We start from the raw sequence: 26,485 nt of genomic DNA on the forward strand, positions 1-26,485 counted from the left end.
TTTTAAAAAATTAATATAAGCGTGAGGCAGAGTTATTTTGTGTTTCATATTTATTCTTAATTTAGATATTCTAAAATCTGTGTCCCAAAATCCATATATATCCATTGTGATTCACAGGTCGAAAACATATAAAGACCAAATAAAGATGAATACTTTTTATAGACATGTAGTGTGGGAGGAGGGGGGATGCAGATGCCCATAAAACAGCAATAGACCCTCTAACTTATTTTGTACGTTTTAAAGGTTATATGAAATAGGGCTGTCAAAGTTAACACGATAACACATAAACGCAAATTTGTTTTAACGCCACTGATTTCTTTAACACATTAACGCTTCATGTGATGTTTAGGTTGTAGCGGGCTCAGTTTTAAAGCTGGTGAGTGAAGATACTGCCATCATATGAAACTAGAAAACCTAGGGAATCCATTGGTACCAGTACTACCTCCAAACGTATGCAAAATTTGAGCGAGGAAAAACTGGCATGGCCATTTTCAAAGGGGTCTCTTGACCTCTGACCTCAAGATATGTGATTGAAAATGGGTTCTATGGGTACCCACGAGTCTCCCCTTTACAGACATGCCCACTTTATGAAAATCACATGCAGTTTGGGGCAGGTCATAGTCAAGTCAGCACACTGACACACTGACAGCTGTTGTTGCCTGTTGGGCTGCAGTTTGCCATGTTGTGATTTGAACATATTTGTTATGCTAAATGCAGTACCTGTGAGGGTTTCTGGACAATATTTGTCATTGTTTTGTGTTGTTAATTGATTTCCAATAATAAATATATACATATCTTTGCATAACGCAAGCTCACTCCCATGTTGATGAGAGTATTAAATACTTGACAAATCTCCCTTTAAGGTACATTTTAAACAGATAATAACTGTGCGATTAATCTCTATTAACTATGGACAATCATGCGATTAATTGCGATTAAATATTCTAATTCTAAAGTATCCACAGACTGTGGTGGTCAAAACGTATAGGCTATTTAATAGGCAATTTAATACATGTGCAGAGACCATTTCACACCAAGTGGTCAATTTGTTCAGATGAATGTCTTCGTTATTCAACTGGGGGATGTATTTCAATATTTTGCTTGCATTTTCATCACCCCTTCCTGACAAAACAAACTGACAACACAAACACATGGCGGATTATTGCAAATATGAGGGCTGCTCCGCGGTGTGGAGCTGGAGGCGAGGAGACCCGAGGAGACCCGAGGAGACCCGAGCCGATTGCTTTCATGTTAACGTGGTGATGAGAGCTGCGCTGCGCTGGCCGGCTATAAAAGCAGCGTGTGTGGGAGAAGACTGTACTGTACCTTCAGTCAGCTGGCCGGTAAGCATCACACATCACTGGGAACAGAAAGAGAAACACACACAGCGCAGCCATGAGTGAGGTAAGTGCTTCTTATAACAGGCTGCACATTTCTGCCTCATGATATCCTTCAGCAACTCTGCTATTTCAGCACTTTAAGTTAACAACTGAGGACATTAGATGCACAAGTGGATGGATTCGCTTCCAAAACGTCGCGCTTTGTACAACAACCTGCATTTTTTATACCTAATTATAACTTTTTATTTTTTTATAATTTTTTTTTTCCACTTGAGTTTTTATTGATGTTTTTCAAGGTTATACACATATCAACAACAGATGAGCATGTACACATTCAGACCCACAAACAAAGGGAACGATACAAACAGGACTTGGGAGTTACACTTCCATTATTCCATACATTCTCATGTAATTTCCAACTCAATCAGTTGTCCTTTCTGCAGTCTTCCTCGCTGTTTTGGTTTTTTAATAATGTCCATTTCTCCCACTTGTCTTCCATCTGTGTTTCTTGCAGTCTTAAACGATGTGTCAGTTTCTCCATTATGTATATCTCCTCTACTACCCCCATCCACTGCTCGTGTGTAGGGGATTACACTCTACCCAATTTTTTTTATTTATAATATTAATTACTTTTGCTTGGCTGTATAGTTGTGGAATATAATATTGCATGACCAAACAGATAACTTTAATAATATTTATTTTTCTGCACATGTGCCATTGGAGCAAAATCAGACCTGACAGTTGTGGTCAATTATTCTTTTTTTGTTTTTCATGGCTGAGATGGTGCCAGATGTGTAGTTGCACTGTATACTGCTGACTGGCCAACATACATTAAGGATTGTGACATTTTTAAGGGAGGCAGCAGATGTGAGCAATAAGTACTAACTTCAAATGACAGTCAGGGGTGTGACAGGCTACACTATGAAATACATCCCTGTTGGTAAACATGGCTTAGTGTAGCTTAACTCTGACATTTGAAACTGAAGCTCACCCCAGCATGAACACATGCCGAATAAAGCAGAGGCAGTATTGACCTACACCGTCTATGCATCATTTCACGGGGCTCAGCCATTACAACTTGTATGTGGACTTCAGAGACGGGGTGAGTTTCTGATAATGTCAGAGTGGAGATTAGAAAAGGACCCCAGCAAAAATCTTCTCTGAAAGATGATTCACTGGTAACAAGCACATCCAATAGTCACTGAATTATTCAAGGCTTGCTGCTAACCCAGAGAAATAAAACATTCTCTCAGTGCACAGGGGATCACTGGCACCAATAAGACCTTATCACGAGTGTGTTCACCCCAAGGACCTGGACTGACTAAAGCACATAATACCTATAGTAAATCTGCTTTTAATCTATATCCTGCTACATGTTGGATGGTGTCCAGTCAAGCTCCTGTCTCTCCACAGCTGAATCAGCCCAGTCGCACAGCAGATTGTGAAATAGTCACAAAATTGAATGTACTGATTCGTGTACACAGACACAAATTTAAATATTTTTTTGGGATGGTCAGCACAAAATCTATTTGTGTGTAATCCACGTAATTGTGAACCGGGAAAAGCGGTAGGGAGGAGGTCGGGATGGATAGGTGGGTCTAAAAACAGGACTTTCGCCCAGGAGACCGGTGTTCGTGTCTCGTGTGAAACCCCAAGTCAGAGTTAAATTAATTTGTCACGTAACTTCCTTACTCAAATTACAGCACTTCTGGAGTTATTTTAACCCAAACCATAATCTTTCCCTGAAGCTGATTAAATAGTTTGTTGCCTAAGCCTAACAAAGCTGATCTTTTCCTAAACCTAACTAAGTAGTTTTGTTGCCTAAGTCTAGCCAAGTTGATCTTTTCCTAAACCTAACTAAGTAATTATGTTGCCTGAGCCCAACCAAGTCGATCTTTTCCTAGGCCTCACTAAGTAGTTTGTTACCTAAGCCTAACCAAGATGATCTTTTCCTAAACCTAACTAAGTAGTTTTGTTGCCTAAGTCTAGCCAAGTTGATCTTTTCCTAAACCTAACTAAGTAGTTTTGTTGCCTAAGTCTAGCCAAGTTGATCTTTTCCTAAACCTAACTAAGTAATTATGTTGCCTGAGCCCAACCAAGTCGATCTTTTCCTAGGCCTCACTAAGTAGTTTGTTACCTAAGCCTAACCAAGTCGATCTTTTCCTAAGCCTAACGAAGTAGTTTTGTTACCTAAGCCTAACCAAGATGATATTTTCCTAAACCTAACTAAGTAGTTTTATTTTGAAAAGACAGGAGCGGAAATTGACTCGTGCGTCACATTTTGTTGGACATTCGTAGGAAAACGCATGAAAAAGGCAAATCTGTGTCTATGTACGCGAATCAAATAGATTAAATATCCTGCCTAATAAGATTAAATAACTGCCCTGAGACTGAGTTGGTAGAAAACTGCTGAGACATTCCTCAATAATATGAAATAAAGTAAAACAAGATGCTTGTGTGTAAACTGCTATGATCACCAGCTGCCTCTTCAATCCTCATGAATCTTTTAATGCAGTCTTGCGATGTTTTTTTGTACACTGTCACACACACGCGATGCAGTCATGTTGACTTCTCTCCTACCCTCTGGTGTACCGCTTTATGGAAGTCTTATAAATAAGACATTACATATGAGAAAACTCAGGAAATTCAGTTGCATCTCATGTCAGTGATGGATTCATATGCCTATAAAGAGCCAAGGCCGAGACAAGAGTACGTTGCTCTGAATGAATAATTAAATAAAAATCAATAGCGGGCTCCATCTACGTCCACGCTCCACTGCCCTGCCTTACCTTTACTCTGCTCAGACTCACACCAAGTTTTAATGCTCATCAGGGATAATTGGCTCTCTCAAAAGCAGCAGAAGAGATGTACATTTCTACTGAATCTTTATGATTTGGCCTGTCCCATTTGGAGATTTTTCAAGACAAAAAAGAGAGAAATCTTGTTTAATTACTGCCTGCCTTTCTAAGCCTGAGGAATGATTGAGTCTCTTTATATAAAAATATAGCAGCTTGTTTCTCTAGGGGCACTTGAACATTTATAATATCATCACAGGCAAATGCAGGCAGGATATTATTTATAATCACTTCAATAAAAGCCCAAAAGCTGTGTTTCACTGTAACTGTATTACAACAATCCAAACGACTTCACAGCCAGAGAGATCAAATATAAAAAAATCACACATCAACATTTACAGTTGCTATTCTACGATTAATATTTATTTTTGGTAAAAAGAATTGTTATGTTGAGCTCGGATAATGAGGCTGTAACCGTGTCTCTGTCGCTATCGCTGCGGCTGATTCATGTCCATAAACATCAAGCAGTTTGAGGTTCCTGTGGTGAAAGCAGCTTAAATGGGTGGTCTGTCACCATAGTGATGAACAATTCAGCAATTCCAAGCTGCACTATCGGGCAAATTATGACAACATGGAGACTGACTTTTACAACGCTTTGGAGTCTGTTTCAGCACAAACAGTCTCATGCAGGCAGCATTTCAGTCATTTCAACCCAGTTTCCCATCTTATGCTGATCGTGATTTACAGTAGATCATCATTAGGGATGCACCGATCCTACAGTCATCATACCGATAACGATACTGATCTGATACCAGTGTTTAATTATTAAGCTCTATGCCTTATATATGTATTTAATTATTTATCCTTAAAATAATAAAGTGTACACAAGCGACTTTGTAAAAAATCTTCAAAATTAACAGGAGTTTTTTTAATGCAGCATCAAATTGTTCAAAACTTAAACAGGAATTCACAATCCATATATAATGTAAATAGTATATATACACAGAATTGAACTGAATAGAATAGATCGGCCCCATTGTCACTGATATCCGATCCAGATATTTGAGTCAGTATCGGCCCGATATCCGATCCAGTATTGGTATCGTGGCATCCCTAATCATCATTCATAATCATGCACTCTTGTGACAAGTAATCTATTGGCGGAAGCCTCAATTTGAGATATTGTGTTGTTTTGACTTCCATATATCAAACAAGCCTCTTCTTTTTTTTTAACCCATCTGATGTGAATATTCTGTCATTAGTGCCTGCTGTTATACTGTTTGGCTCACATGCTGATCTGGAGACTTACTCTCCCTCTGTTTAAGCCTCAGGTTGTTTTAACAAAACTTTAAATTAGATGGCACTCAGAGGAGAGGCTCCAGCCAACTGCGTGCGGTTGCCAAGATACGTCAGTTCCACTTTTCAAATGTTCAGCAAACGATAACGATTCCTTCCGTTCCCCATTAGCTTCACGCCAAAAATCATATCTGTCTGGATCACCGGCAAAATATTCCTAAACAACAGCTAAATTCAGTTAGTTACATGTTTAACCATCAGTGAGAGCACTGGGCTGTGAGGACCTCACTGTCGGTCAGTCATAGTCAAATCACTTTGGTCACATGAGAACAGCAGTGCAGTCTGTAGGGGCCACTAGCAGGGCTTTTAAACTCTTAATGAGACTGCATGTTTATTAAAGTTCTGACCAATACAAGTTTAGAGTGATGACTTTACACTGACCCAGAAATTAATTAAGTAATTCATTCAGAAAAGGCTTTTATATTCACCATGTCTGAGAGTGTCATCTAAGGTTTACTGAGAATATGTCCGAGAACTCTTTGGTCACAGCCAAGGAAGTGGGCAAATATGCTGCTTTATGCAAATGTATGGATATATTTATTATCGGAAATCAATTAACAACACAAAACAATGAGAAATATTGTCCGGAAACCCTCACAGGTACTGCATTTAGCATAAAAAATATGCTCAAATCATAACATGGCAAACTGCAGCCCAACAGGCAACAACAGCTGTCAGTGTGTCAGTGTGCTGACTTGACTATGACTTGCCCAAAAAACGGCATGTGATTATCATAAAGTGGGCATGTCTGTAAAGGGGAGACTCGTGGGTACCCATAGAACCCATTTTCATTCACATATCTTGAGGTCAGAGGTCAAGGGACCACTTTGAAAATGGCCATGGCAGTTTTTCCTCACCAAAATTTAGCGCAAGTTTGGAGCATTATTTAGCCTCCTCCACGATTAGCTAGTATGACATGGTTAGGTAGCTTCACTTCAGCTTTAAAACTGAGCCCGCTACAAACTCTGACAGATCGGCAGCACATCAGATTTTTAAGTGGTTAATTAAAAATCGCAAGTTGCGTTAATGCGTTAAAGAAATTAGTGGCGTTAAAACGAATTTGCATTAACACGTTATTATCGCATTAACTTTGACAGCCCTAATTGTTAGGTTATTATTTTAACACAAACCATGATGTTTTTTCTAACCTTAACCAAGTAGTTTTGTTGCCTAAACCTAACCAGTCGTTTCACAACGTTAACCGTGTGGCATTGTGCGTTTCTGCAAGCGCGATATGAGGTGGTATATAAATTGTACAATGGCAATATTTTTTCTGCCGACTGGGTTGTTAGTCATCTGTGTAAAATCAGTTTGAAAATGTAATCATTTAGGATGCCCGCTTTAATACTGTGATACCATATGGCAACCTGTCCTTCAATCAATGCACCAGCATTTAAGTGGGCTCTTGCTGTGCTCCTGTGTATTTTAATTACAGTGAGAGTGGTGGCTGCGGTGGCTACTTGGCAAAGCCATTTGTTTCATCATCCAAAGTGGACTAGAATCCTTTTTATTAAATTAATGAGATAAGAGTGTTAAAAGTTGCTGATCAGTGTAAAAAGGACAGCAAGCTGAGATGGGGAAAAGTGGTTGGGGATGGATTTCCTTAAAACTCCCTTTTGCTGACTGAAGACTGATAAAGTGATTGCGATCGGGACCAAAGTGGTGATTAAAAAGAAAAAGCCTCTGCAACTCTGGAGGAAATGTTCAATGTTGAAATCATTTGAAGCGTGTTGATTTAATGGGATTCTTTCTTCATTTATTGACCAGAAATATAAACACATTTTAATCTGAAATTTTCTGTGATTTGTTGTGAGGCATGTAGACTGACCCTAATCTCACTTTAAACAATGAACAGAGATTACATTGAAATAATCTGTTATCCACCTAAACGGTCAGCAGGCTTTGGTGGTGCCTTCACTACTCGCTGTAACCCGTCCTCCGGGGGTAATCCTGGCTTCTGCAGGGTTTTGCAGAGAGAAAATGACAAACATCAGTGAGTGAAGAGGGGGATGTGGATGGTCAACACAAGAGATAAATAGAGCAGATTATATTTAAATTGCCAAAACGGGATCAGATAGTAGCATCATCAGCTTTTGCATATAGAGCCTTGATTCGCAGGCTGTTAAAATGTCACACATCATTCTCAGCGGAATTGCATATAATCTCACAGAGGGAGAGAACATTAGATAGGCACTTTAAAGGAATACAAGAAAAATGTACTTGTCAAGTGATGAACACATACACTACTTTATCCATATGTCCCTTGTAGATTATTAACTTTCTTATTGCATTTAAGCATACACTGAGTGAGGATTAAAACAATAAATGTATGTGTTTTTAAAGCTGTATTAAAGCGACAGTAGGCAGAATATTTTTTGGCATCATCATCACAAGTCCATAATAACCTTTCAGCATATTGTAATTCAAGTGTTCTGAGAGATAACTAGACTTCTGCACCTCTTCATGGCTCTGTTTTCTGGCTTTCGGAAATCTAGTCATTTCAGAGAGAGAGCGTTCCTATTGGCTGTTCATTCAACGGAGGCAGCTGTCAATCACTCGCAAACTCCGATCAAACGGTCAAACTAGGCAGCGCTGATCAAATATGAATTAATATTCTGTTACTGTAATGCCTATTTCTCACGTAAAATGTATTCAGAAACATCTTGTAGTGTACTGTTTAGCTGTAAAATGAGAATGTTTGCTCCGGCTGGTGGGCGGTGCTTGGTATTTCGTTAACTGATTTCAACATGGGGGCCGGGTCACAGACTCTCATTTTACAGCTTAACTAAAATATGTTTCTGAAAACATTTTACACAATAAATAGGCATTACAGTAACAGAATCTTGATCAGCACTGCTTAGTTTGACCGTTTGAGCAGAGTTTGTGAGTGACTGACAGCTGCTCAGAGACGGCAAGGCTCCAGCTCGGCTCTGATTGGTTGTTGTCCCCCGGTCTGTGAAATCTTGCAGATGCCATTAGGAGCACCGGAGGACAATGAGGCACATGTTTTTTTTTCAGATTACCTGTCTCATGCACTACTGTCAGGATATTGTGACTGTTTTATAAAATAACTTTTTTAATCATATTTGCTCCATTTCTACCCACTGCAGCTTCCAGTTAAATGTAACAATAGGAAAAAAAAACTCATACAATGTCTCCTCTACTGGCCCAGGCTTCACCTCACCTCCCCACCTGTCTCCTCATGCTGTGGCTGCCTGTAACTGACACAAACAAAGTCACACTCAAGTGAGCCAACTAATTAGAGCAGAGATCCAACAGAAACAACACATGATGCAGCGTAGCTGAATAATAATACCTCCTCATCATTCATTTTTTGGTTTTGTTTTTGGACCTGGATGGAACGTGAGCTGGATCTGATCCCTGTCAACTTCTGCAGATGGATTACAGTTTTTTTTGTGCAACAGTACAGAGCAGTAAACATTTTGCTTTATCGCCCTTTTGATTATGCCCTCAGAGTGTTTACAATTGTTGTCTGACAATGAGAGGAGTAGTCTGTACAGTTTGATGTATGCCGCTGCGGAGGCTATACTCTGCCTAATGCATGCTGATGTTCTATGGGAAAACCCTGCTGCTATGCCATTAGTTTCACTTGAATAACTCCAGCCGGAAGGCAAACTGTACCTTCCTTATGATGCTGTTGTGCATGTTTAGATGAGTGAAAGAAATTTCTGCTGGATATAGCAGGTCTGTTGAGATTTAAAGGGACATTTTACCCAAATTGCAAGAACAACAAAGAATTTGACTAATCCCAGTGGTATCTAGCATGCAGCTGCTTTTGTTTTTATATGTCTTATATTTCTACCTCCACACCAACACTGTTAAATTATTGGAACTTTCTTTGTGTTGCAGATAGCCTTAAACAATAATATTAATTTAATTAAAAAAAAAAATCAACATCTCTTTTCAGAAACAAAGGTTATGATATTGTAACCCTAGTTCTATAAGCACCGCCAGAGCCCTCTACTGGACTCAATGGGTAATACTCCTCCAATCACGAGCACACATCCGGCCACTGAAAATTTGCGTAAGCGTAGTCGGCCAATCAGTTCTAGTTACCAGCCATACCAGCTAAGATAGCTTGGTTATCAAGGTGCCTCCATAATTCACGTTAACTGTGATATTAATTGGGATGCTAATTTTAATTAGTGAAAAACATGTTTAAACCAAAATGCCCTTACCGGAAAATATGAACAGCTGACAAGCTCAATCACAATGTAGCCACGCCCTGAAGAATACCCTGTTTTATCGTCCATTTTACTCTAAATGGGACCATAATTTACTCAGTGAACATCATGCTGTATTGAACTTGACTTGAAACTAGCGATTTAGATTATAAACTCATTATGAAAACATTTACTGAGGTAATAAATCAAGTGACGTCTTTTTGCAACCAGTGGAGTCGCCCCCTGCTGGCCATTAGAAAGAATGCAGGTTTAAGGCACTTCAGCATTGGCTTCACTTTTCAGGCCCGGAGGTTGCCCCTTGTGAATCACTTAAACATACCCATTTTAGAGGCTATAATAAACTCTAATGTAAGCATTACCACAATATCTAAACATTAGCCATTTTTCCTGCTACAGGCAGAGGGTGTAAGGGTGCAATGACAATGTTTGAGCTAACTTGAGTTTCATTATAATAGTCTCCCTAGTAATCACTCCTTTTCACCCATTTTTCTTCCTGCTGTCTTCAAGATTAATACTACCAATTAAATTGAAGTCTGCGGTGTAGCTGAGTCATTTTAATTAGTGAACGTGTCAGCATCAGATAAAGATGAATAAGGAAGTCAGCCAGCTTTCATATACTAACTTTTTCTGTCTAAAACAACAGCCTCAATGCATGAGAAGAGAATAGTTCTATTATCCCACTGCCACATAAACATCCTCTTTCATCAGCTTTTATTTTTTTTACTGGGAACAGAGTTTCAACTCGGAGACATTTTACAATATTACACCAACTTACAGTTCACATATTTTCCTGAAGTGCTGGTAATGAATTGGAATTTGCTTTCATTATTTTCTATATAATTGACATTAACGTAGTCGATGACAGAATTACCTGCTTTGTTGTGGACAGCTAATGAGTTGGGAACTGAAGAAGGTTTTGAATTCATACAGGAGATCAATGAAAAGTAGCTCAGTTGAAAGTCTTTAATTGAACGAATGAATTATCTGGAGTCCAGTGTTCATTAGGAAGCTGTTTTGCCTGAGCGTTGGTCCAAAGTTTTTACAACTAATACTGTGCTGGAGAAAGTAGAGTTGGACTGACTATACAGTGACAGTTTTCTGAACTACACACACTGAAGCAGGACAACACAGTATCAGCATTGATTCATGGAGAGACCTTCGTCTGGTCAGCTAACATTACTGCCAAGCAGGTGAAATATAGAGTAATATTGTGGTTTTAGCTGACGTGTGTCGCCTCCCTGTTTTGACCGATGCTCGTTCATGTCTATGTAGAGCAAGCACAAGCGCGAGCAACAGGTCGCTGACTTTTGTTGACTTCACGGCCACAGGTGTCGCTGTTAACAAGCAGTTTCTGATTCTTACATAGAGTCCCTTTAAGTATGAAAGTTACGTGACAAATAAATCAAAATTCACTTCTGGTTTCACACGGGACAAGGACACAGGTCTCCTGGGTGAAGGACTTGACCCCTATGCAGCGTTTGTTGCCGTTTATACTTCTTGGTTCACGATTTCGTGGATTACATACAATTGCTTTCATGGGATATATATACGAATTAAAGGGCATTACTTTTCGTAGGTATGAGAACAGCCTGAGATATTTATGAAGAGCGTTGGCATTTACTTGTCTTGTCTTCCATCTGCTCTAGCCATTTCAAGATGTCCCAGAGAGGGGCTTGACTGTTGATTGGTTGTTGCTCGTTAGGTACCTGTGAGACAATGAAATATTCAGGAAGGCCAAGAATGTGAATGGGAAGAATGTGGCCATATGTGGCCCAGACCACCCTCTGAATGTGGTCTGAGCGATCGGATCTCAATGCGTCTTGAGTGGGTTCACCCCTGTTCTTAGAGCTGTCCACTTGTGATCCGATCACTCAGGACACATGTTAATACAAGGTATGAACAGGGCCTTTAGTCTTGTTTGAACAAGGGCTTTGTTTTAACAAAGCTTTAGATCACGCACATAAAAATAGTTCTATTTTAAACTTGGTTCTACCTGCGCTGTAAATATCTCACTGTGACGTCATGTCCTCTACCGTTTGTTACATCATCAAAGAAGGGTAAGTTACTTTTCATCTCCAAAAGCTGTTGTTTAACTCTTTGTAAATTAGCTTGGGTGGTTTTAACAGAAAAGTGAGTCTAAACATAGTATAGTCCACCATCGTGGCATCGCGTCGCTTGTTCAGTCAATCAATCCTCAGCAGTGTCACTCTTCCATGCTGTCATCCTTGTTTAAAGGTCTGCTTCTGGGGAAGCTGCTGAGGAGTTCTAGTGGTGCTGGGATGAGCTGTCTGTGACCTAGTTTTGCTGTCTCCTTGTTAAATTGTTAATAGATCCTGAGTGCAGCATGGAGTCTCTCTGGGGAGCCCAAGCTGCCATAAGAACCAAAAATAGCCCCCCACACACTGGGAAGGTAATTTATTTATTTCACCAATTCCCTCCATGTCCATGCCAACCCTTCATGCCACTGTTGTGTTTTAGAAACACATATGAGCATCACATGAGGAAACAGTGATGGAAACGGCACCAATATGTCTCCTTCGTATCCTTCGCTGATACTGAAAAACAATCTGACAGCTGTATATAATTAATTTGTATGGATGCACTCTGCACCAATAGCAGTCCAAGTGTCGCTGTTTCTATTCTAAATCAGTAAACGGAAAAAAAATAAAAATGTAATGAAATGAACTCAACTATTAAATGCAATATTCTGCCCAAAAGCATGTCCTCTATTTCAATCCAAAATGTCACTGAAGATCATTTGAAAGGACGGGAATACTCAAGATACTGACATACAGTCCCTAACCTCTGGTCTGAATGCAACACAGTGAACAAGCATATCTCATTTATAAAAGACAGTAGCTCAAGGGTGAACAAAATAAGAATTTCAAGCGTTTATCAAGCTTTGTACATTGTTAGTCAACCACGGCAGACAGAGCCATATGTGACACATACACTGTGCAGAAGGACATCATCATTAGCAATGTAATTATCATCATTGCCATCCATTTGTCAAGCTCCCTCGGCCTGCAGCATATGGGACTGGGAGAAGGCAAACATTGCGGTTCCTCCTCGGGGAATCTGACGCCACGGCATCTCTGCACAAGCTGTGCGCAAGCCCAGCTCAAACACCAGCCAGCAACACTGGCTTATGTTCAGTTTAGCTCACCACATTATTGGCACTGAAGGCGTGTGAGACTGGTGATCTTCCTTCGTCCAGCTTCCTAATGAGAAGCTGTGCTGTTTGGCAGGTCTGAAAGAGTGTCTGTTGTTGATGTTTGTGTGTTTGTGCAGCAGTCTAGAGTATGAAATGAGCATAAGAGTATAATCAATATTAGAGTAAATGCAGATGGTAAGGATATGTTCAGTGAGCTCAACTCTGATTCAACACAAGATATACAACCCGGTCTCAAAGGAAGGCGTATAAATACCACAACATTACACAGACATTTCGAGTGTCATGAGTACACATTTTTGTGTTTTCGCATGTCATTTCAACGCCACGCAAACGTCTGCAGTTAGGTTCAGGCAAGAAAACCACTTAGGCCCTGTTCAGACCTGGTATTAACATGCGTCCTCAGTGATCAGATCACTAGTGGACAGCGCTAAGTACAGGTGTGAACGCACTCAATGACGCATTGAGGACGCATTGAGATCGGATCTTTCAGACCACATTCAGAGGAGGTGCCAGTTTTAAAGTTATCAAGAGATACAGAGAATGTCATGACATGAGCCAATAATGACAGGGCGGCTAGGCCAACTGAACTTTCTAGTCATCTGAGTGTTTGTCAGTGTCAGTGGCTGCAGTCAGGTCTAGTAATACTGAGATGGAAGGTTTGTTTGCAGCTTTGTTGATCTTTAAACCATTTACTACTTCTATGAGAGCTGCTTCAGTGCTGTGGTTAGTCCTGAAGCCAGATTGGTGACTGTGGAGTGATGATGACTATGCAGCTGTTTGTAGACAACCTTTTCAAGTATTTTACTAATAAGGTGACTGACATATGGGCCCTAAATCCAAACAATATAGGCTATGTATTTCTGAAACACTTGCTAACCACAGCTCAATACTGGGATATGGTGGCTTCCCAGTGGACATGCAGTAGCTTGTAACTGGTGTTCACCACAGTAGTAAACTGTTGTAATTCATCACAACCAGACACCATACCCTGAGGGAACCTCCAGGGTTACAGTAATGGGATGCTGTTCTGTTGTGGTCACACTGGGTGATTCAGGCTGATACAATTGTGGTATTTTTACATAACACGCTGCTTTGGGCAGCTTTAGCGCATGGATAGTTGTGGCATGTCATTACATCACACATCCTTTAACCCTGTGTAAACCCAGCAGGTTCCTACTGGCTGCCATCAGCGCTCTGTTCACAGTAACCTGCCTGAGAGGGCTTAGCCTGGCCAAATCTCATCTTTCAAAACTCTGCTTTGCTCATCTTACTTTCAAAATTCTTCATACGTCTTACCTCTTAACTGCTGTTGATTTAATCTGCTTTTTAAAAATCTTTTGTAGAGCATTTTACAAAGCATTTCTAATTGTGGTATTTCTAACAGCGCTATAAACTTTCTTCTCCTTCGGCTACTTTACTTCAGTATTTCTAATTATATACACCACAAAAGCTCCTGTGGCGCCTGCTCCTTTGCCAATTGCTAATCATTATGATAGCAGGCTTCTCAGCATGGTGTCCCTTGCCAGCCTTCTGTGTCAAGTGTGATCCTTTAAACGAGGCAGGTATGTGATGAAGTCAAGGTCACAGCTGACAGGTGTGAGGGTTAATGAAAAGTGGACAGCCACAGACAGAGAGAGGTGTTCAGGTGTGCTACAATGACAGCTGATGCTCTCATGCATCAGTCTGAATGATTCTCTCAGACTGCTCTGTTCTTACTCATACAAAGAATCCTGTCATCATTTGTAAGCTCTTTGCAGGCAGCAGACTGAGGAAAGTACTTTAACATGGTGGCACATTGAGTTTTATTGTGTCCTGTCAAGCATTTGTACTCTTAGATGCCACTGGAACTTTTTGTTTTCTAAAAACCTTTCAACCTAAATTACTATAAAACTAAATATCAGTTTCATAGTGATAAACAGAAACACATTTCAACTTGAATCATATAAATACCACTTATATACTTTTAAAAAGAGGGTAATTTTATTTAAATTGCATTTGGACTCAACTTCAAAGCATTAATTCATTTCAAGTAATTGATCTTAAAAGCTTTCGGAAAATGAACGGTAGCAAGACTGGCATGGTCCTAATAAGTCTAGACGTTTGAATTTACCAGTCCAAAGCGGACTTTAAGTAAGTGCTTCAACTTAAAAATAATGAACTTATTGCTGTGTGTCATAATCATATCAGAGTTTCTATTGGCCCAAAGCTAATGTGGGTGGGAGTAATGGACACTATTATGCTTGTTTCATTGGTGCAAATGGTCCTCATCTGTAGATACGCACTTTTTAATGATATGGCACAATTTTATTATTTATAGCAAATTATTTTGTGGACCCCCTGACAGAGATAGGGTCGGATTCTGGCCTTTAATTTACCAATGGCACCACTGTGCTCTGAAACAATATTTCCAATGGCTTGCCGCACCGCTTGCCGAGTTCAACCAGGTTGAGCTTGGGTGCAGCTCGAACCGCGTTCGGTCTGAAAGCCACTTAAAGGGATAGTTTGGGTGTTTTGAAATGGGGTTGTATGAGGTACTTATCCATAGTAGGTGTATTACTTACAGTAGATGACGTTCGGCGTGACGAAACAGACAGGAGTGCCGACATGGGACCAAAGCAATACAGTGCTGTGGACAGGGTCGGCAGAAAAACTTATTTTAGCCACATACAGAAAAGGCCCAAAATTGAGATTCTGTTAAGTGTACGCTATATTCAGAATGTAAGCTTTATCTTGCCGTCAGACAGCCCTTTCTCTCTCCTTTCTGACGGGAAACTGAACTGAGAGTGAAACTTATCTATGCTCTCCCCAAAGCCAGCAGGCTTAGATGACAAAAACAGTATAGATAGTTTTCACTTTCAGTTCAGTTCACCATTGGAAAATATTCTAAATATGGCGGACACCATTTTTTTAGGTGAGCCTTTCTTTTAGGTGGTTAAAATAAGTTTTTCTGCCGTCCCCATCCACAGCACTGTATTGCTTTGCTCTAGTGCCGGTGCTCCTGTCTGCTTCTCGATGCTGGGGGCACACCGACTGTCATTTACTGTAAGTAATACACCTACTATGAACTACCAACCCCACTTCGAAACAGCAAGGGTTGCTTGTGAATTCAACTTTTTATTTGCAAGAAAAAGATTGTGGTCTTAGAAAAGTTACATAATCTTGCCTTGAAAAAAGAAAGACAGAGTCAATGTGTGATGTGTTTATTTAAAGAGATGTTTATGAAGTATGTATGAAGGAAAATCATCCTGCCAGGGAGGAAACATAGTGTGTCTGACAGTTTGTCATGAGTTCAGGCTCAGATGGCTGTGCAGTAAGGAAACATCATTCAGCTGTGATATCCAACAGTGTATTTCATTTAAAGTCACACACAAAAAAAAAAGGGAAACATCAGCATTGCTGAACCCGCTCAACTACTATTTTCTCTTTTGCTGTTCAAAATTCCTATTGAGATCTTGAGTCGTTTGTTAAATAAGCTGCTGGCAAACAGAGCGACAATACCTCTTCAGCTGCGAGAAGTGAGCAAGTGATGGGAATCAGGCAGCGTCAAGCTTGAGCAAAGACTGAGATGGGCCATGACAAACATCTCATTTGAAATTCACTCACTGCTTCTGAAAATCCTCATATGAATTTTTATGCAAATGCTCCTTTCTTCTCACTGTTCCCTTCATGTTTATCAGGCACATTAAAGCAAAGCATGTGCTGAAATAAGAACCTCCACTGGAGAGGAACGACTGAGCAGAAACAGGAATAATGTGGGGAAAATGTGCTAATGTGTGGAGAGTTATCCCATTGCACATTAGGACTGGAGCTGTTATATAAGCTCCGACTGTATCCAGGCAGAAAGAGGAAAAAGGAGAGAGGGGGGTGGAGATGGTGATGATGATGATCTAAGGACTCTATAGGGAAAAAAAGAAGAACAGCAGAGGATTCACTTCCTCAGTGTTTGTATCATTAGCGATTTTAGACTTTCTAGGGAAATGGTAATAGACTTACATTTACAGTATATAGCGCCTTTCTAGTCTTCCGACCACTCAAAGCGCTTTATACTACATGTCAGCATTCACAGGTACTGCATTTAGCATAAAAAAATTTGCTCAAATCATAACATAGCAAACTGCAGCCCAACAGGCAACAACAGCTGTCAGTGTGTCAGTGTGCTGACTTGACTATGACTTGCCCCAAACTGCATGTGATTATCATAAAATGGACATGTCTGTAAAGGGGAGACTTGTGGGTAAATTTCATCTCAGCACACCTAGGAAATAATTATCAAACCCTCTGACACTCCCGGCTTGCGATTTTTAGGTTGTAGTGGTCTCAGTTTTAAAGCCATAGTGAATATATTGGTATCTTATGAAACTGGAAAACCAGGAATCCATTTGTATCAACCATGTCATGTTTTCTCGTTGGGAAAGACGCTAAATAATGCTCCAAATTCAGGCTAAATTTTGGCGAGGAAAAACTGGCATTGCGATTTCCAAAGGGGTCCCTTGACCTCTGACCTTAAGACATGAAGACGTTTCCACCATAACTTAATGCAAAAAAAGGCAGAAAGTGCTGCATAAAAATTTCCCAAAATACTCAGTAAAAACTGAGTTTCAGAGACTTTGTTTTCGGCATTCTGGTGACTCATAAAGAATGAAAATAACAAAATAATAAGTACACTGCAACCGCATTTTTTGTTAAATATGCTTGTTTTTCAGGAAAGAAAACTGAATAATTCACCCATCTTGCGTGAACTTGTGTGAATCTCTGGTAACAGGGTGGCATGACTGATAGAGAGACAAAAATAATCATACTCAGGATACTTTTATCACAACACGGCACACCACAGACACAAATAGCACACACATCTCCTCATGGAGATTTTTTTAAAGCCCCCTCAAGAAGTCTACAAATAGCTTAAATGTGTCCTAATACGGAAAAAGTCAAACTCTTTGAACTTGGATCAGCTCCCCTGTTGGTGTCTTACCACCACGGTCCATCTGCTTATAGTATGAGAGGGCTAGTTGAAGCTAAAGGCTAAAGCAGGAGAGACAAAAAGGATGGGGAAAAGTAAAGGAAAATGGAGTCAAAGGACGGCAACGAGCATCACTAAAAGTTGGGAGCTGCAGCGGGTTATTGATTTCAGCTTATAGCACATTTGTCTTCATTTCTCGATATTGTGCTGCATCTTTCAACTGCACCGAGACCATCCCTCAAATGTTATTGTCGCCCTGCTCCCGGACGTCTGGATGCTTGCCGGTGTCCTGGTGGGTGGAGGTGTGATGTATGGTGCCATCACTGTGTGGCACCGCTCATGCCCCGCTGAATACCAGAGCACAATCAGGCGGATGAGAGTCTGCGTGGTGCTGGGAATCCCAGCGGCATTGACTCACTTTGAGTTCTGTGTGTAAACAGAAAAACAGATGGCCACTCTGCTAACACTAGTTTCTCTTCCACTGGCTCTCGTGATGGCGCATGGGGACATAGGAGGAAGATGTAAGGTTTCTTATGCCAGTTTTATTTTTGCTTTGTTCCCACTTGAGTCACATTCATCAAAACTTTGGCCTTTGAAGTTCACTGGATTAATAATTTAGGTTGGAGCTTGGCGAGTTGGAGAGATGGTCTTTGCTCTAAATCAAATCGCACCCACAACACTCATCTGTACTAATTAGGCTCTTGCATTGATAACACGTTGGTCTTGGTAAAAACAGGAAGTGAATAATTGGAAAATGTTAAAGAGGACCTAATATGCTCATTTTCAGGTTTATACCTGTATTTTGGGTTTCTACTAGAACATTTACACACTTTAATGTTTAAAAAATGCTTTATTTTTCTCATACCAACCACACCTCTTTTCACCCTCTGTCCAAAACACTCTGTTAGAGCTCCGGCCCCACCCCTGAAAAGCCCAGTCTGCTTTGATTGTTCAGCTGGCCCACTGTTGTGATTGATCAACCAAACTAAATTCTTTGGACTCCGCTCCAGCTCCACTCTAACTAGCTTTGTTTGAGGACGTGCCAAACTAGCCACTAGGAAGGTATTATGCAAATGTGTTCCTTGATGACATCACCACGTCACGGAAGAAAAGGCGGGATTGGAAGAAAGGCGTTTCAGGCAATTCAGGAGCAGTGTTTCTGTGGGGGAGAGTAACTCCCTTTGGCGTCGACTTTGGGCTTTGTAACTTTGCAGAACTTTTGCATCCACAAAAAACTATATAATACACTAAAGGAAAAGGAAAAAGCACAATAAGTCCAATTTAAGATCTGAATGATGCTACCGCAGCAAGCCTTCTCTCGCACACTGTAGCGTCTGTGCATTTGGAAGCTGAGTGCATCTTATAATGTTGCAGAACAGCACCAGCCTGTCAGGGGAGAACATTTGGGAGCTGTTGGAGCAGGCAGAGTGCGCCTCTAGAGCAGAAACATGGATTATAGATCAACATATCTCATCCCAGCTTCCCTCATACAGAGCAGAGGCTGCCCTGCAACATGCTCAGTGTGACCGGGTGTAGTGTGACGATGACTTCCTATGATGCTCTCTCTGTGACATAAGAAATGTGCTGAATCTTGTTTTGTTATCAACAAAGATTTTGTCATTTAAATGTTTAACTTACTGCAAATGAGCATTTTGTGGAATAAAAATTATTGATCTTAATTTTTTGATTTTAATTAGTTATGAATTATTCCCATATGGACACGGTGTTCTTTCTACATCTATCATATTATTCTCTTTTTTTCTTTGCAGAGACAAGCATCTGGAGCAACGACTGGAAACAGCAAACCATCTGCTAGCCAAGGTATTTTATCATGTTAAGCCTGAATCAAGTACAATCGTGCAGAAATGTGGAATATTACTAATGTGCTGTTTTCACTTAAACTTGTATGGAGCATAGACAGCATCTAGATTACATACAGTAGTAGAACAAAGCTGTAGCTAGAGTTTTGCCCTTTTGTTATAATGGAAAGTATGATTTTCAATTATCATCAATAAAATACAAAACCTCTCAAACCCCAAGAGTCCATGCAACAAACTGTCGGGTGAACAGTTTCATTGTAATATTAGTATTATAAAGGTAAAATGAAAACTAATGCTACGGTTCTTCCGATTGTAGTTTAATTTGAATTACTCCCAGAATACAGCCATGCTTAAAGTGTAGCCTATACCACCAACTTCTGACGAAACTATGCTAGTTTATTCACTCCAATCCAGTTGATGGAAACGCGCCTAAATCACATTTCTTTTTTGCAACATTTCAAATGTTTGCTTAAAATTTGAAAACGAGATGATGCATCAATACATTTGTTCAAATAGTATTCGCACACTTATTTTTTCTGATGTCTTTTGATCCAAAAATGTACTGTATTTTACCGTAAGATCAGACAGAATTTGACAGTGTTGTGCTTTTATATGAGAAACAACATACCACAGGGGTTATGACAACAAAGATTTCTTCTGCCATGGTAGCAATTCACAGGACTCTACGAGACCTACTTTGCAAACTGGGCCATGGTATTGTTGGCATAATGTAATTCAAATCCCCTGAGTTATAAATGGTAAAACTGGGCTTGCAGTACTTGGCAGGATCATTTTTCTTCATAAATTTCATAAATGGTGTTAAGTGCAGAACTGTCATCCTAGCAAAATTGGAGCATGCAAGAACTAAAAGGCCTGTTTCTAATGAATCTCAGACCAGTGAATCGTGTTTTTTTTATGACCTCAGCTCAGGTGAGGCGAATGTGAATCAGTCTGACATCTCCGCTCTGGCTTGTAGAATTAACAGATGTTAACTTAGCTTTGAAAAAAAGCTAATGTCATCATGAATATTCATTTAGCAGGTTGTGTCGCAGCACAGTCTCACGGCAGTTCGTGAAACAGTCATGAAATTGAATCGATTTGATTTGTGTATATAGACACGAATTTCCCTTTTGTTTTGAGACGCTCAGCATGACATTCAACATGGTACTTTTTGTGCATTTTCCTACGAATGTCCAGCAACATGTGACGCACTTATTAATTTCCGCTCCAGTCTTTTCAAAATAAAACTATAGATTTAGGAAAAGATCGTGGTTTGGGTTAAAATAAATCCAGAAGTGCTGTTAATGAAAAACAGAAGTTAAGTGACAAATAAATCAACTTTGACTTGTGGTTTCACGCAGGACAAAAACACCGGTCTCCTGGGCGAAAGTCCTGTGTTTTGTTTTTGTTTTCGTGTTAAATTTGGTGACTATTATATATTTATTTCACAAACTGCTGTGGGTTTCCTAGTTTCAACCATACAAGCAAATACTATATATCTTTTGAGTGCTTTTTGCAGTCTGCACAGCTACAAAATTAGGTTTCATGGCAGCATATGATACAATACACCGAGGAATCACCGAATGTAGGTAATCTCCTCCACTCCTTGAAGTCAACCTTCTCCCAGCACAATGGATGCAGCACGTTAATAGCAGCTCATTCACTGCTAAATGGCTCCACAGTCCCATTCAGCACATAAAGCAGCCCTGTGTACCTGGAGACCATGTGTCACCTCTCTTCTCTCTCTGGGGCTGCTGATAACACTGTTAAAACCCTGTGTTGAAATGGATTTCTGTCCCAACTTCTCGGATGATGAAGTGTATTGCAGCTCAGGCTCAGTCTGCAGGGAAACATCCCGGCAGTGATCGGGAGGGATTTCAGGCAGCTTAATTGAATTTGATAGGGGCGTGAATTGCATTCAATTGACATTTACGTATTTTCACACTTTTTACCTCTTTCCATTGTTTTTGGTTTAGGAAAGTTACTGAACTCTAATTCACTCTAATAAATGTACAGTTTAGGAAAGCTACTTATACTGTCAATAACCCTTTAACACCAAATATCCGCTGCTGCTGTTATAGATTATAATTCTTACTGTCTTTAATGAACATTTTCAGATTATAATTTACAGTCTTTAATGCATTTTTTTTTGTAATCTGTACATATCACCCGTCACTTTATGTACATATTGTAATATGTACATACCTGTCACTGTAAATATAAATCCTACATGCTGTACATATAGACATCTTCACATGTACATACTGTACATAATCATCCAGTATTTATTTCTTTGCACTATTTGTATTGTTACAATTTATGAACACTTGACTTGTATATAGACATTTTATTTTATGTTTATTTTTAGTATTGTATTCTTTTATTGTTATTTCTATTCTGTGTAAGTACATTGAGAGAGTCATCTTCCCTTTTGTCTCTAGGGACCTGGTATGGATTTTATTGATGCCCCATATGTAGTAAATATCTACACTGTAATTTTAAGGCTGAAATCAAACACAAAACCAGTAATAATCTCTTGGCTTTACATTACCAGAACATAGTTATATTCGATCAACTGTGAAAGCAATGCATGTAAGTTCCAGCTGTCAATTTACACTTAATACACAAAAGAGATCTAATAGGATACATTTTGTTCAGAACATGAGGTGTTCTGTGTTGCCTATGTAAAATCCTATATGGTGTCACTTTGAATTCTTCACAAAGAGAAAGAGAATGGGAGGAAACATTTTTTTCCAAACATCTTTATCATGAATATTATCAAGATCCTCTTTGCATAATTTTTGCAAGTCTTTCAATGGAACAATGTTTTTCATGCCAATTGGATATCTGTCATGACCTGTTGGGATTGACAGAAAGGGCATCATGTCTGTATGTAAATCAATAACTTACCCTTTTCCCATAGACACAGTAGTTCACAGTTTGAGGGAATAAATATGTTCTCTTTCCATTGTTTGTTAATATATTGGAGTCTAACCTGTGGTTCAGTTTTCACAGTCATTGCTTGACTTCACTATTCTTCAGGCTGGGCCGTCATCAATCATTGTCCATATACTCTTAGGTTGCTTAAAGTCTCACAGGAACCAATTTGAACATGACCTTTCCCAAACCTCTTATGGAAATAATCCCATCATTCATTGTGGCAATTTGATTCATTCATGCAGCACCACAACACATTACTGAAACAGTGATGTGCCAGGCTTATAAAGTCTTACGCCCTCTGTGGTGTAAAGGACATCGACCCCGTGGAGCAGGTGTAATTTCAGAGAAGGAACGTGTGTGTGTGTGTGTGTGTGAGAGAGAGACAGAGATTTGTGTGGCTTCAGCAATCATAAAATATGAATTTGTTTTCATTGCCATGCACATGTGTCATCCAAGGGCCTCAAGGTCAACAAAAGGTTCCACCTAAACGTAAGTAGGCCATTTGGAAGAATCTCCGTTTATGCTACAGCGCACACGTTGCACGGCGGGTCAGCACAGTCATGCACGGAGCACTGTACTGCATGACAACTGTGTCACATCCCATGAAACTGAACCTTTGCACTTGTTTATCTGCTTTTGGTGTGTTTGAGCAGTCAGCACTGACTTGGCAACACGTACTCACTCCCAACTCGTCAAATACCGCCGTTTGGTCATCGCCCCTTGGCATCGGAAACCATTACCCTTTAGCAACAGTATGTGACGACCCGGGCTTTCAACTAACTCAAATGTAAACCACCATGCCGTTATCTGACGGTCGGATCAAGTGAGGTAGTATTAATAGCGGAGAGTTTGCTCAGGGCTGGTGGGAGGGGTGTTGGATGGGTCAAACAAACACAGGACTTTCAACCAGGTAACCGGTGGTCGTCACGGCAGTCTTTAGTCATGTGACTCGTCGGTATCATCAGTCCTTTGAGTCACGTGAGTCGGTAGTATCATCAGCCTCGTGAGTCACGTGAGTCGGTAGTATCATCAGCCTCGTGAGTCACGTGAGTCGGTAGTATCATCAGCCTCGTGAGTCATGTGAGTCGGTAGTATCATCAGCCTCGTGAGTCATGTGAGTCGGTAGTATCATCAGCCTTGTGAGTCATGAGCCACAAGTCAGTGAAGTTAACGTCAACGACGACCGTTTCCTAACCCTACCTAAGTGGTTGTGTTGCCTAAACCTAACTTCCTGTGAAATCAGAAGTTTATTTTGAAAGGACACTATGCACGTAACGAGCGTATATTGACACGCCGTCCCTGGTCTGCCCAAAAGTAAGGTAAGAGGGGTACCCCGTGCTTCGATCTCCGATGCCGAAGGGCACTGACCAAGCAGCGGTATTTGATGAGTCGGGAGTGAGAATATGTTGCATTATTTGGGCACTTAAGCACCGAAGATGTGTTTTTGCTTTATACGATAATGTCTTTGTGATATTGAACCTTTAAATCAGCAGCATTTCATTTTCCTCTCATTTCACAGAGGCATGTCTCATTCTCTTCATACAGGATGATTAAAGGGGATGGTATGAATATTAAAAGAGAAGTTTGACTATAAGTCTGCTGCTATTTATAAATGGATGATCAGAGGATTTTGTCTTCTGTCATGAAGGACCAAGCAGTGGAGAGCAGTTTGTTGATATGTGGGCTTCTGTACTGTCCTTTTATTGAATGTCAGACTGATCTGCAATGACATTTATGTCCGATATGAATGAGGCCACTTCTTAAAAACTGCAACAGAGAAAAAAAAAACTGATAGTAAAACGAAAGTTACGTATGTAACTACGGTTCTATGAATTCTGGATGACCACCAGAGGCAGTGCTTAACACTGGATGTTATCCATCTCGCGCACGCGCAGCTCGAGTATTTAATATAAAAAATGTCACATGTGACCTGGGATGACGTAGCGTATATAAGCCCACGTCATCATTAAAGATGTCCCTACAGAATATTCTCGCCAAGATTCCGAGTCTATGGCGGTCATCCAGAATTCATAGAACCGTAGTTGAAAGCCCGGTTCGTCACATACTGTTGCTAAAGGGTGCCCCTGTGCGTCGGTTTCTGATGCCGAGGGGCACTTAACAAACACAGTATTTGACGAGTTGGGATTGAGAATGGGTTGAGAAGTACAGTACTGGGATGGAACTATTAGACCATCACCCATTGAGTAGAAATGGCTGCTAGGCAATTCGAGGGACATCTGCAATCTGCTAAGAATGTCCAAAAACATGATGCAGGTTAGGTTAACTGGAGACTCTAAATTGTCCGTAGTTGGGAATGTGAGCGGGAATGATTGTCTGTGTGTGTCAGCTGTGATCGACCTGTCCGAGGTGTACCTTCTCGCCCAATGTCAGATGGGATCAGGTCCAGCCCCCCCGCGACCCTCTAAGGATAAGCGGGGATGGATAGAAGGATGGATGGATGGATGGATGGATGGATGGATGGATGGAGTTTGAGTATAAACAGGAGCTTTATGAATCTCTGACACACAACAATCCTGCCATCTCCTCTCCACAGATGAGAAGAACAAGAACAATCTCCCCGAGGACTTTGACATCGACATGGAAAACCCTGAGACGGCGAAGGCCGCCGTGGCCATCCAGTCGCAGTTCAGGAAATTCCAGAAAAAGAAGCAGGACGTGAAGTAGGGCGCCGTCAGCTGCGTCGTCACTCGACTGGGCCTGGTCTTGCATGTCAATCAAACTGCTCCGTCATGAACTGAAAAGGCAGGGTGGGGTTGGGGGTGGGATTCCTGAAGGTGGAGGTCGGGTGGTCTGTGGCTAAATAGTGTCTTTGTGAATGTCTGTGTGTAATTAATAACTTATAATGACTATTATATACAAAAAATTATACAAATTCTGTGTGTATTTAAATATGTCCCTTGATTTAGCTGTTTGTGTTTTTTTACTTCAATGACACGTCGCCGTGTAGCTGCAGTAGAGCTTATCGTTGAGCTTTTCTTATGTCACAATCAGTGTAATATATCCATGTTAACACCAAACTAAAAGAAAGTCTTCTCATAAATTGTCAAACACTGATTATCTTTACTTCAGGGGGAATATAAAGCCACATGTATTGCTGTGATTGCCACTCTAACCTGGGCCATGATTTCATCGACAGTCTTAGCAAGGCGAATGATTTTCCAGCTCAACTGGAGGTCTGTTAATGGCATTTCCCCTCTGGCTGGGTAAAATGATCCCATAGAGTTGCCAGTGCTTTTACGCCGTATGACTGATGCTTTCAAAATCAAATCAAGGTCTAATTTGTATCGGGATGTCGGAGGTCTCCCCCTCCATCGCGTCTTTTCGTCTGGTGACATGAACCTCTGAGCTGTGTCAGACTGTAGATGTTGTGCTCGTGATTTGATTCCAGTTGTGTTTCTTTCCGTGTTCTTGTTCCAACGCGATTTAAACTGTTCAGTTGGCACACACATGGAAATTGTTCGAGCATATACGCACTTATGCATGCAAGCTTGCACTGACACACATACACACAGAAATAAATAAAGACATTGTAAAGGAGTGCAAGTTGATTTACTTTCTACCAAGTTGTTAGGAGTGTTGCAGGGAGAATGTCTCTGTAAATTCAAGAGTATGGTCTAGACCTGCTCTATATGAAAAGTGTCATGTTATGATTTGGCGCTATATAAATGAAATTGACTTGACGTTGTCCACTATACTATACACAGTATGTGCAGCATGTGCAGTAGACCATATTAAAATGGATTTATTAACATCTATAATGATCTCTTTTTTTTTTTAAGTCAAACAAAAGCATTATGTAATAATTATATAAAATTTGGGTTATTTAACGGAACTGACCTGGTTATGAACTCAAGCGCCTGTTGAAAAGATTGA

At 40.3% G+C, this 26,485-nt stretch overlaps 1 protein-coding gene across 2 annotated transcripts; it reads left to right on the plus strand.

The window, feature by feature from the left end:
* Nucleotides 1-1,063: 1,063 nt before the first annotated feature.
* pcp4a (Purkinje cell protein 4a) lies at nucleotides 1,064-26,150 on the plus strand. Of its 2 annotated transcripts, XM_074611447.1 has the most exons (4): nucleotides 1,064-1,404; nucleotides 19,601-19,652; nucleotides 23,048-23,080; nucleotides 25,146-26,150. In XM_074611447.1, the coding sequence occupies exons 1-4, from the start codon at nucleotides 1,396-1,398 to the stop codon at nucleotides 25,274-25,276; spliced, it is 225 nt and encodes a 74-aa protein (XP_074467548.1). In that variant the 5' UTR covers nucleotides 1,064-1,395; the 3' UTR covers nucleotides 25,277-26,150. The 2 variants fall into 2 exon arrangements, with proteins under 2 accessions (XP_074467548.1, XP_074467549.1); XM_074611448.1 differs by lacking the exon at nucleotides 23,048-23,080 and having other exon boundaries at nucleotides 1,204-1,404.
* Nucleotides 26,151-26,485: the final 335 nt, after the last annotated feature.

Source organism: Sebastes fasciatus, chromosome 16 (genome assembly GCF_043250625.1).
Source record: "Sebastes fasciatus isolate fSebFas1 chromosome 16, fSebFas1.pri, whole genome shotgun sequence".
Taxonomy (NCBI): Eukaryota; Metazoa; Chordata; class Actinopteri; order Perciformes; family Sebastidae; genus Sebastes; species Sebastes fasciatus.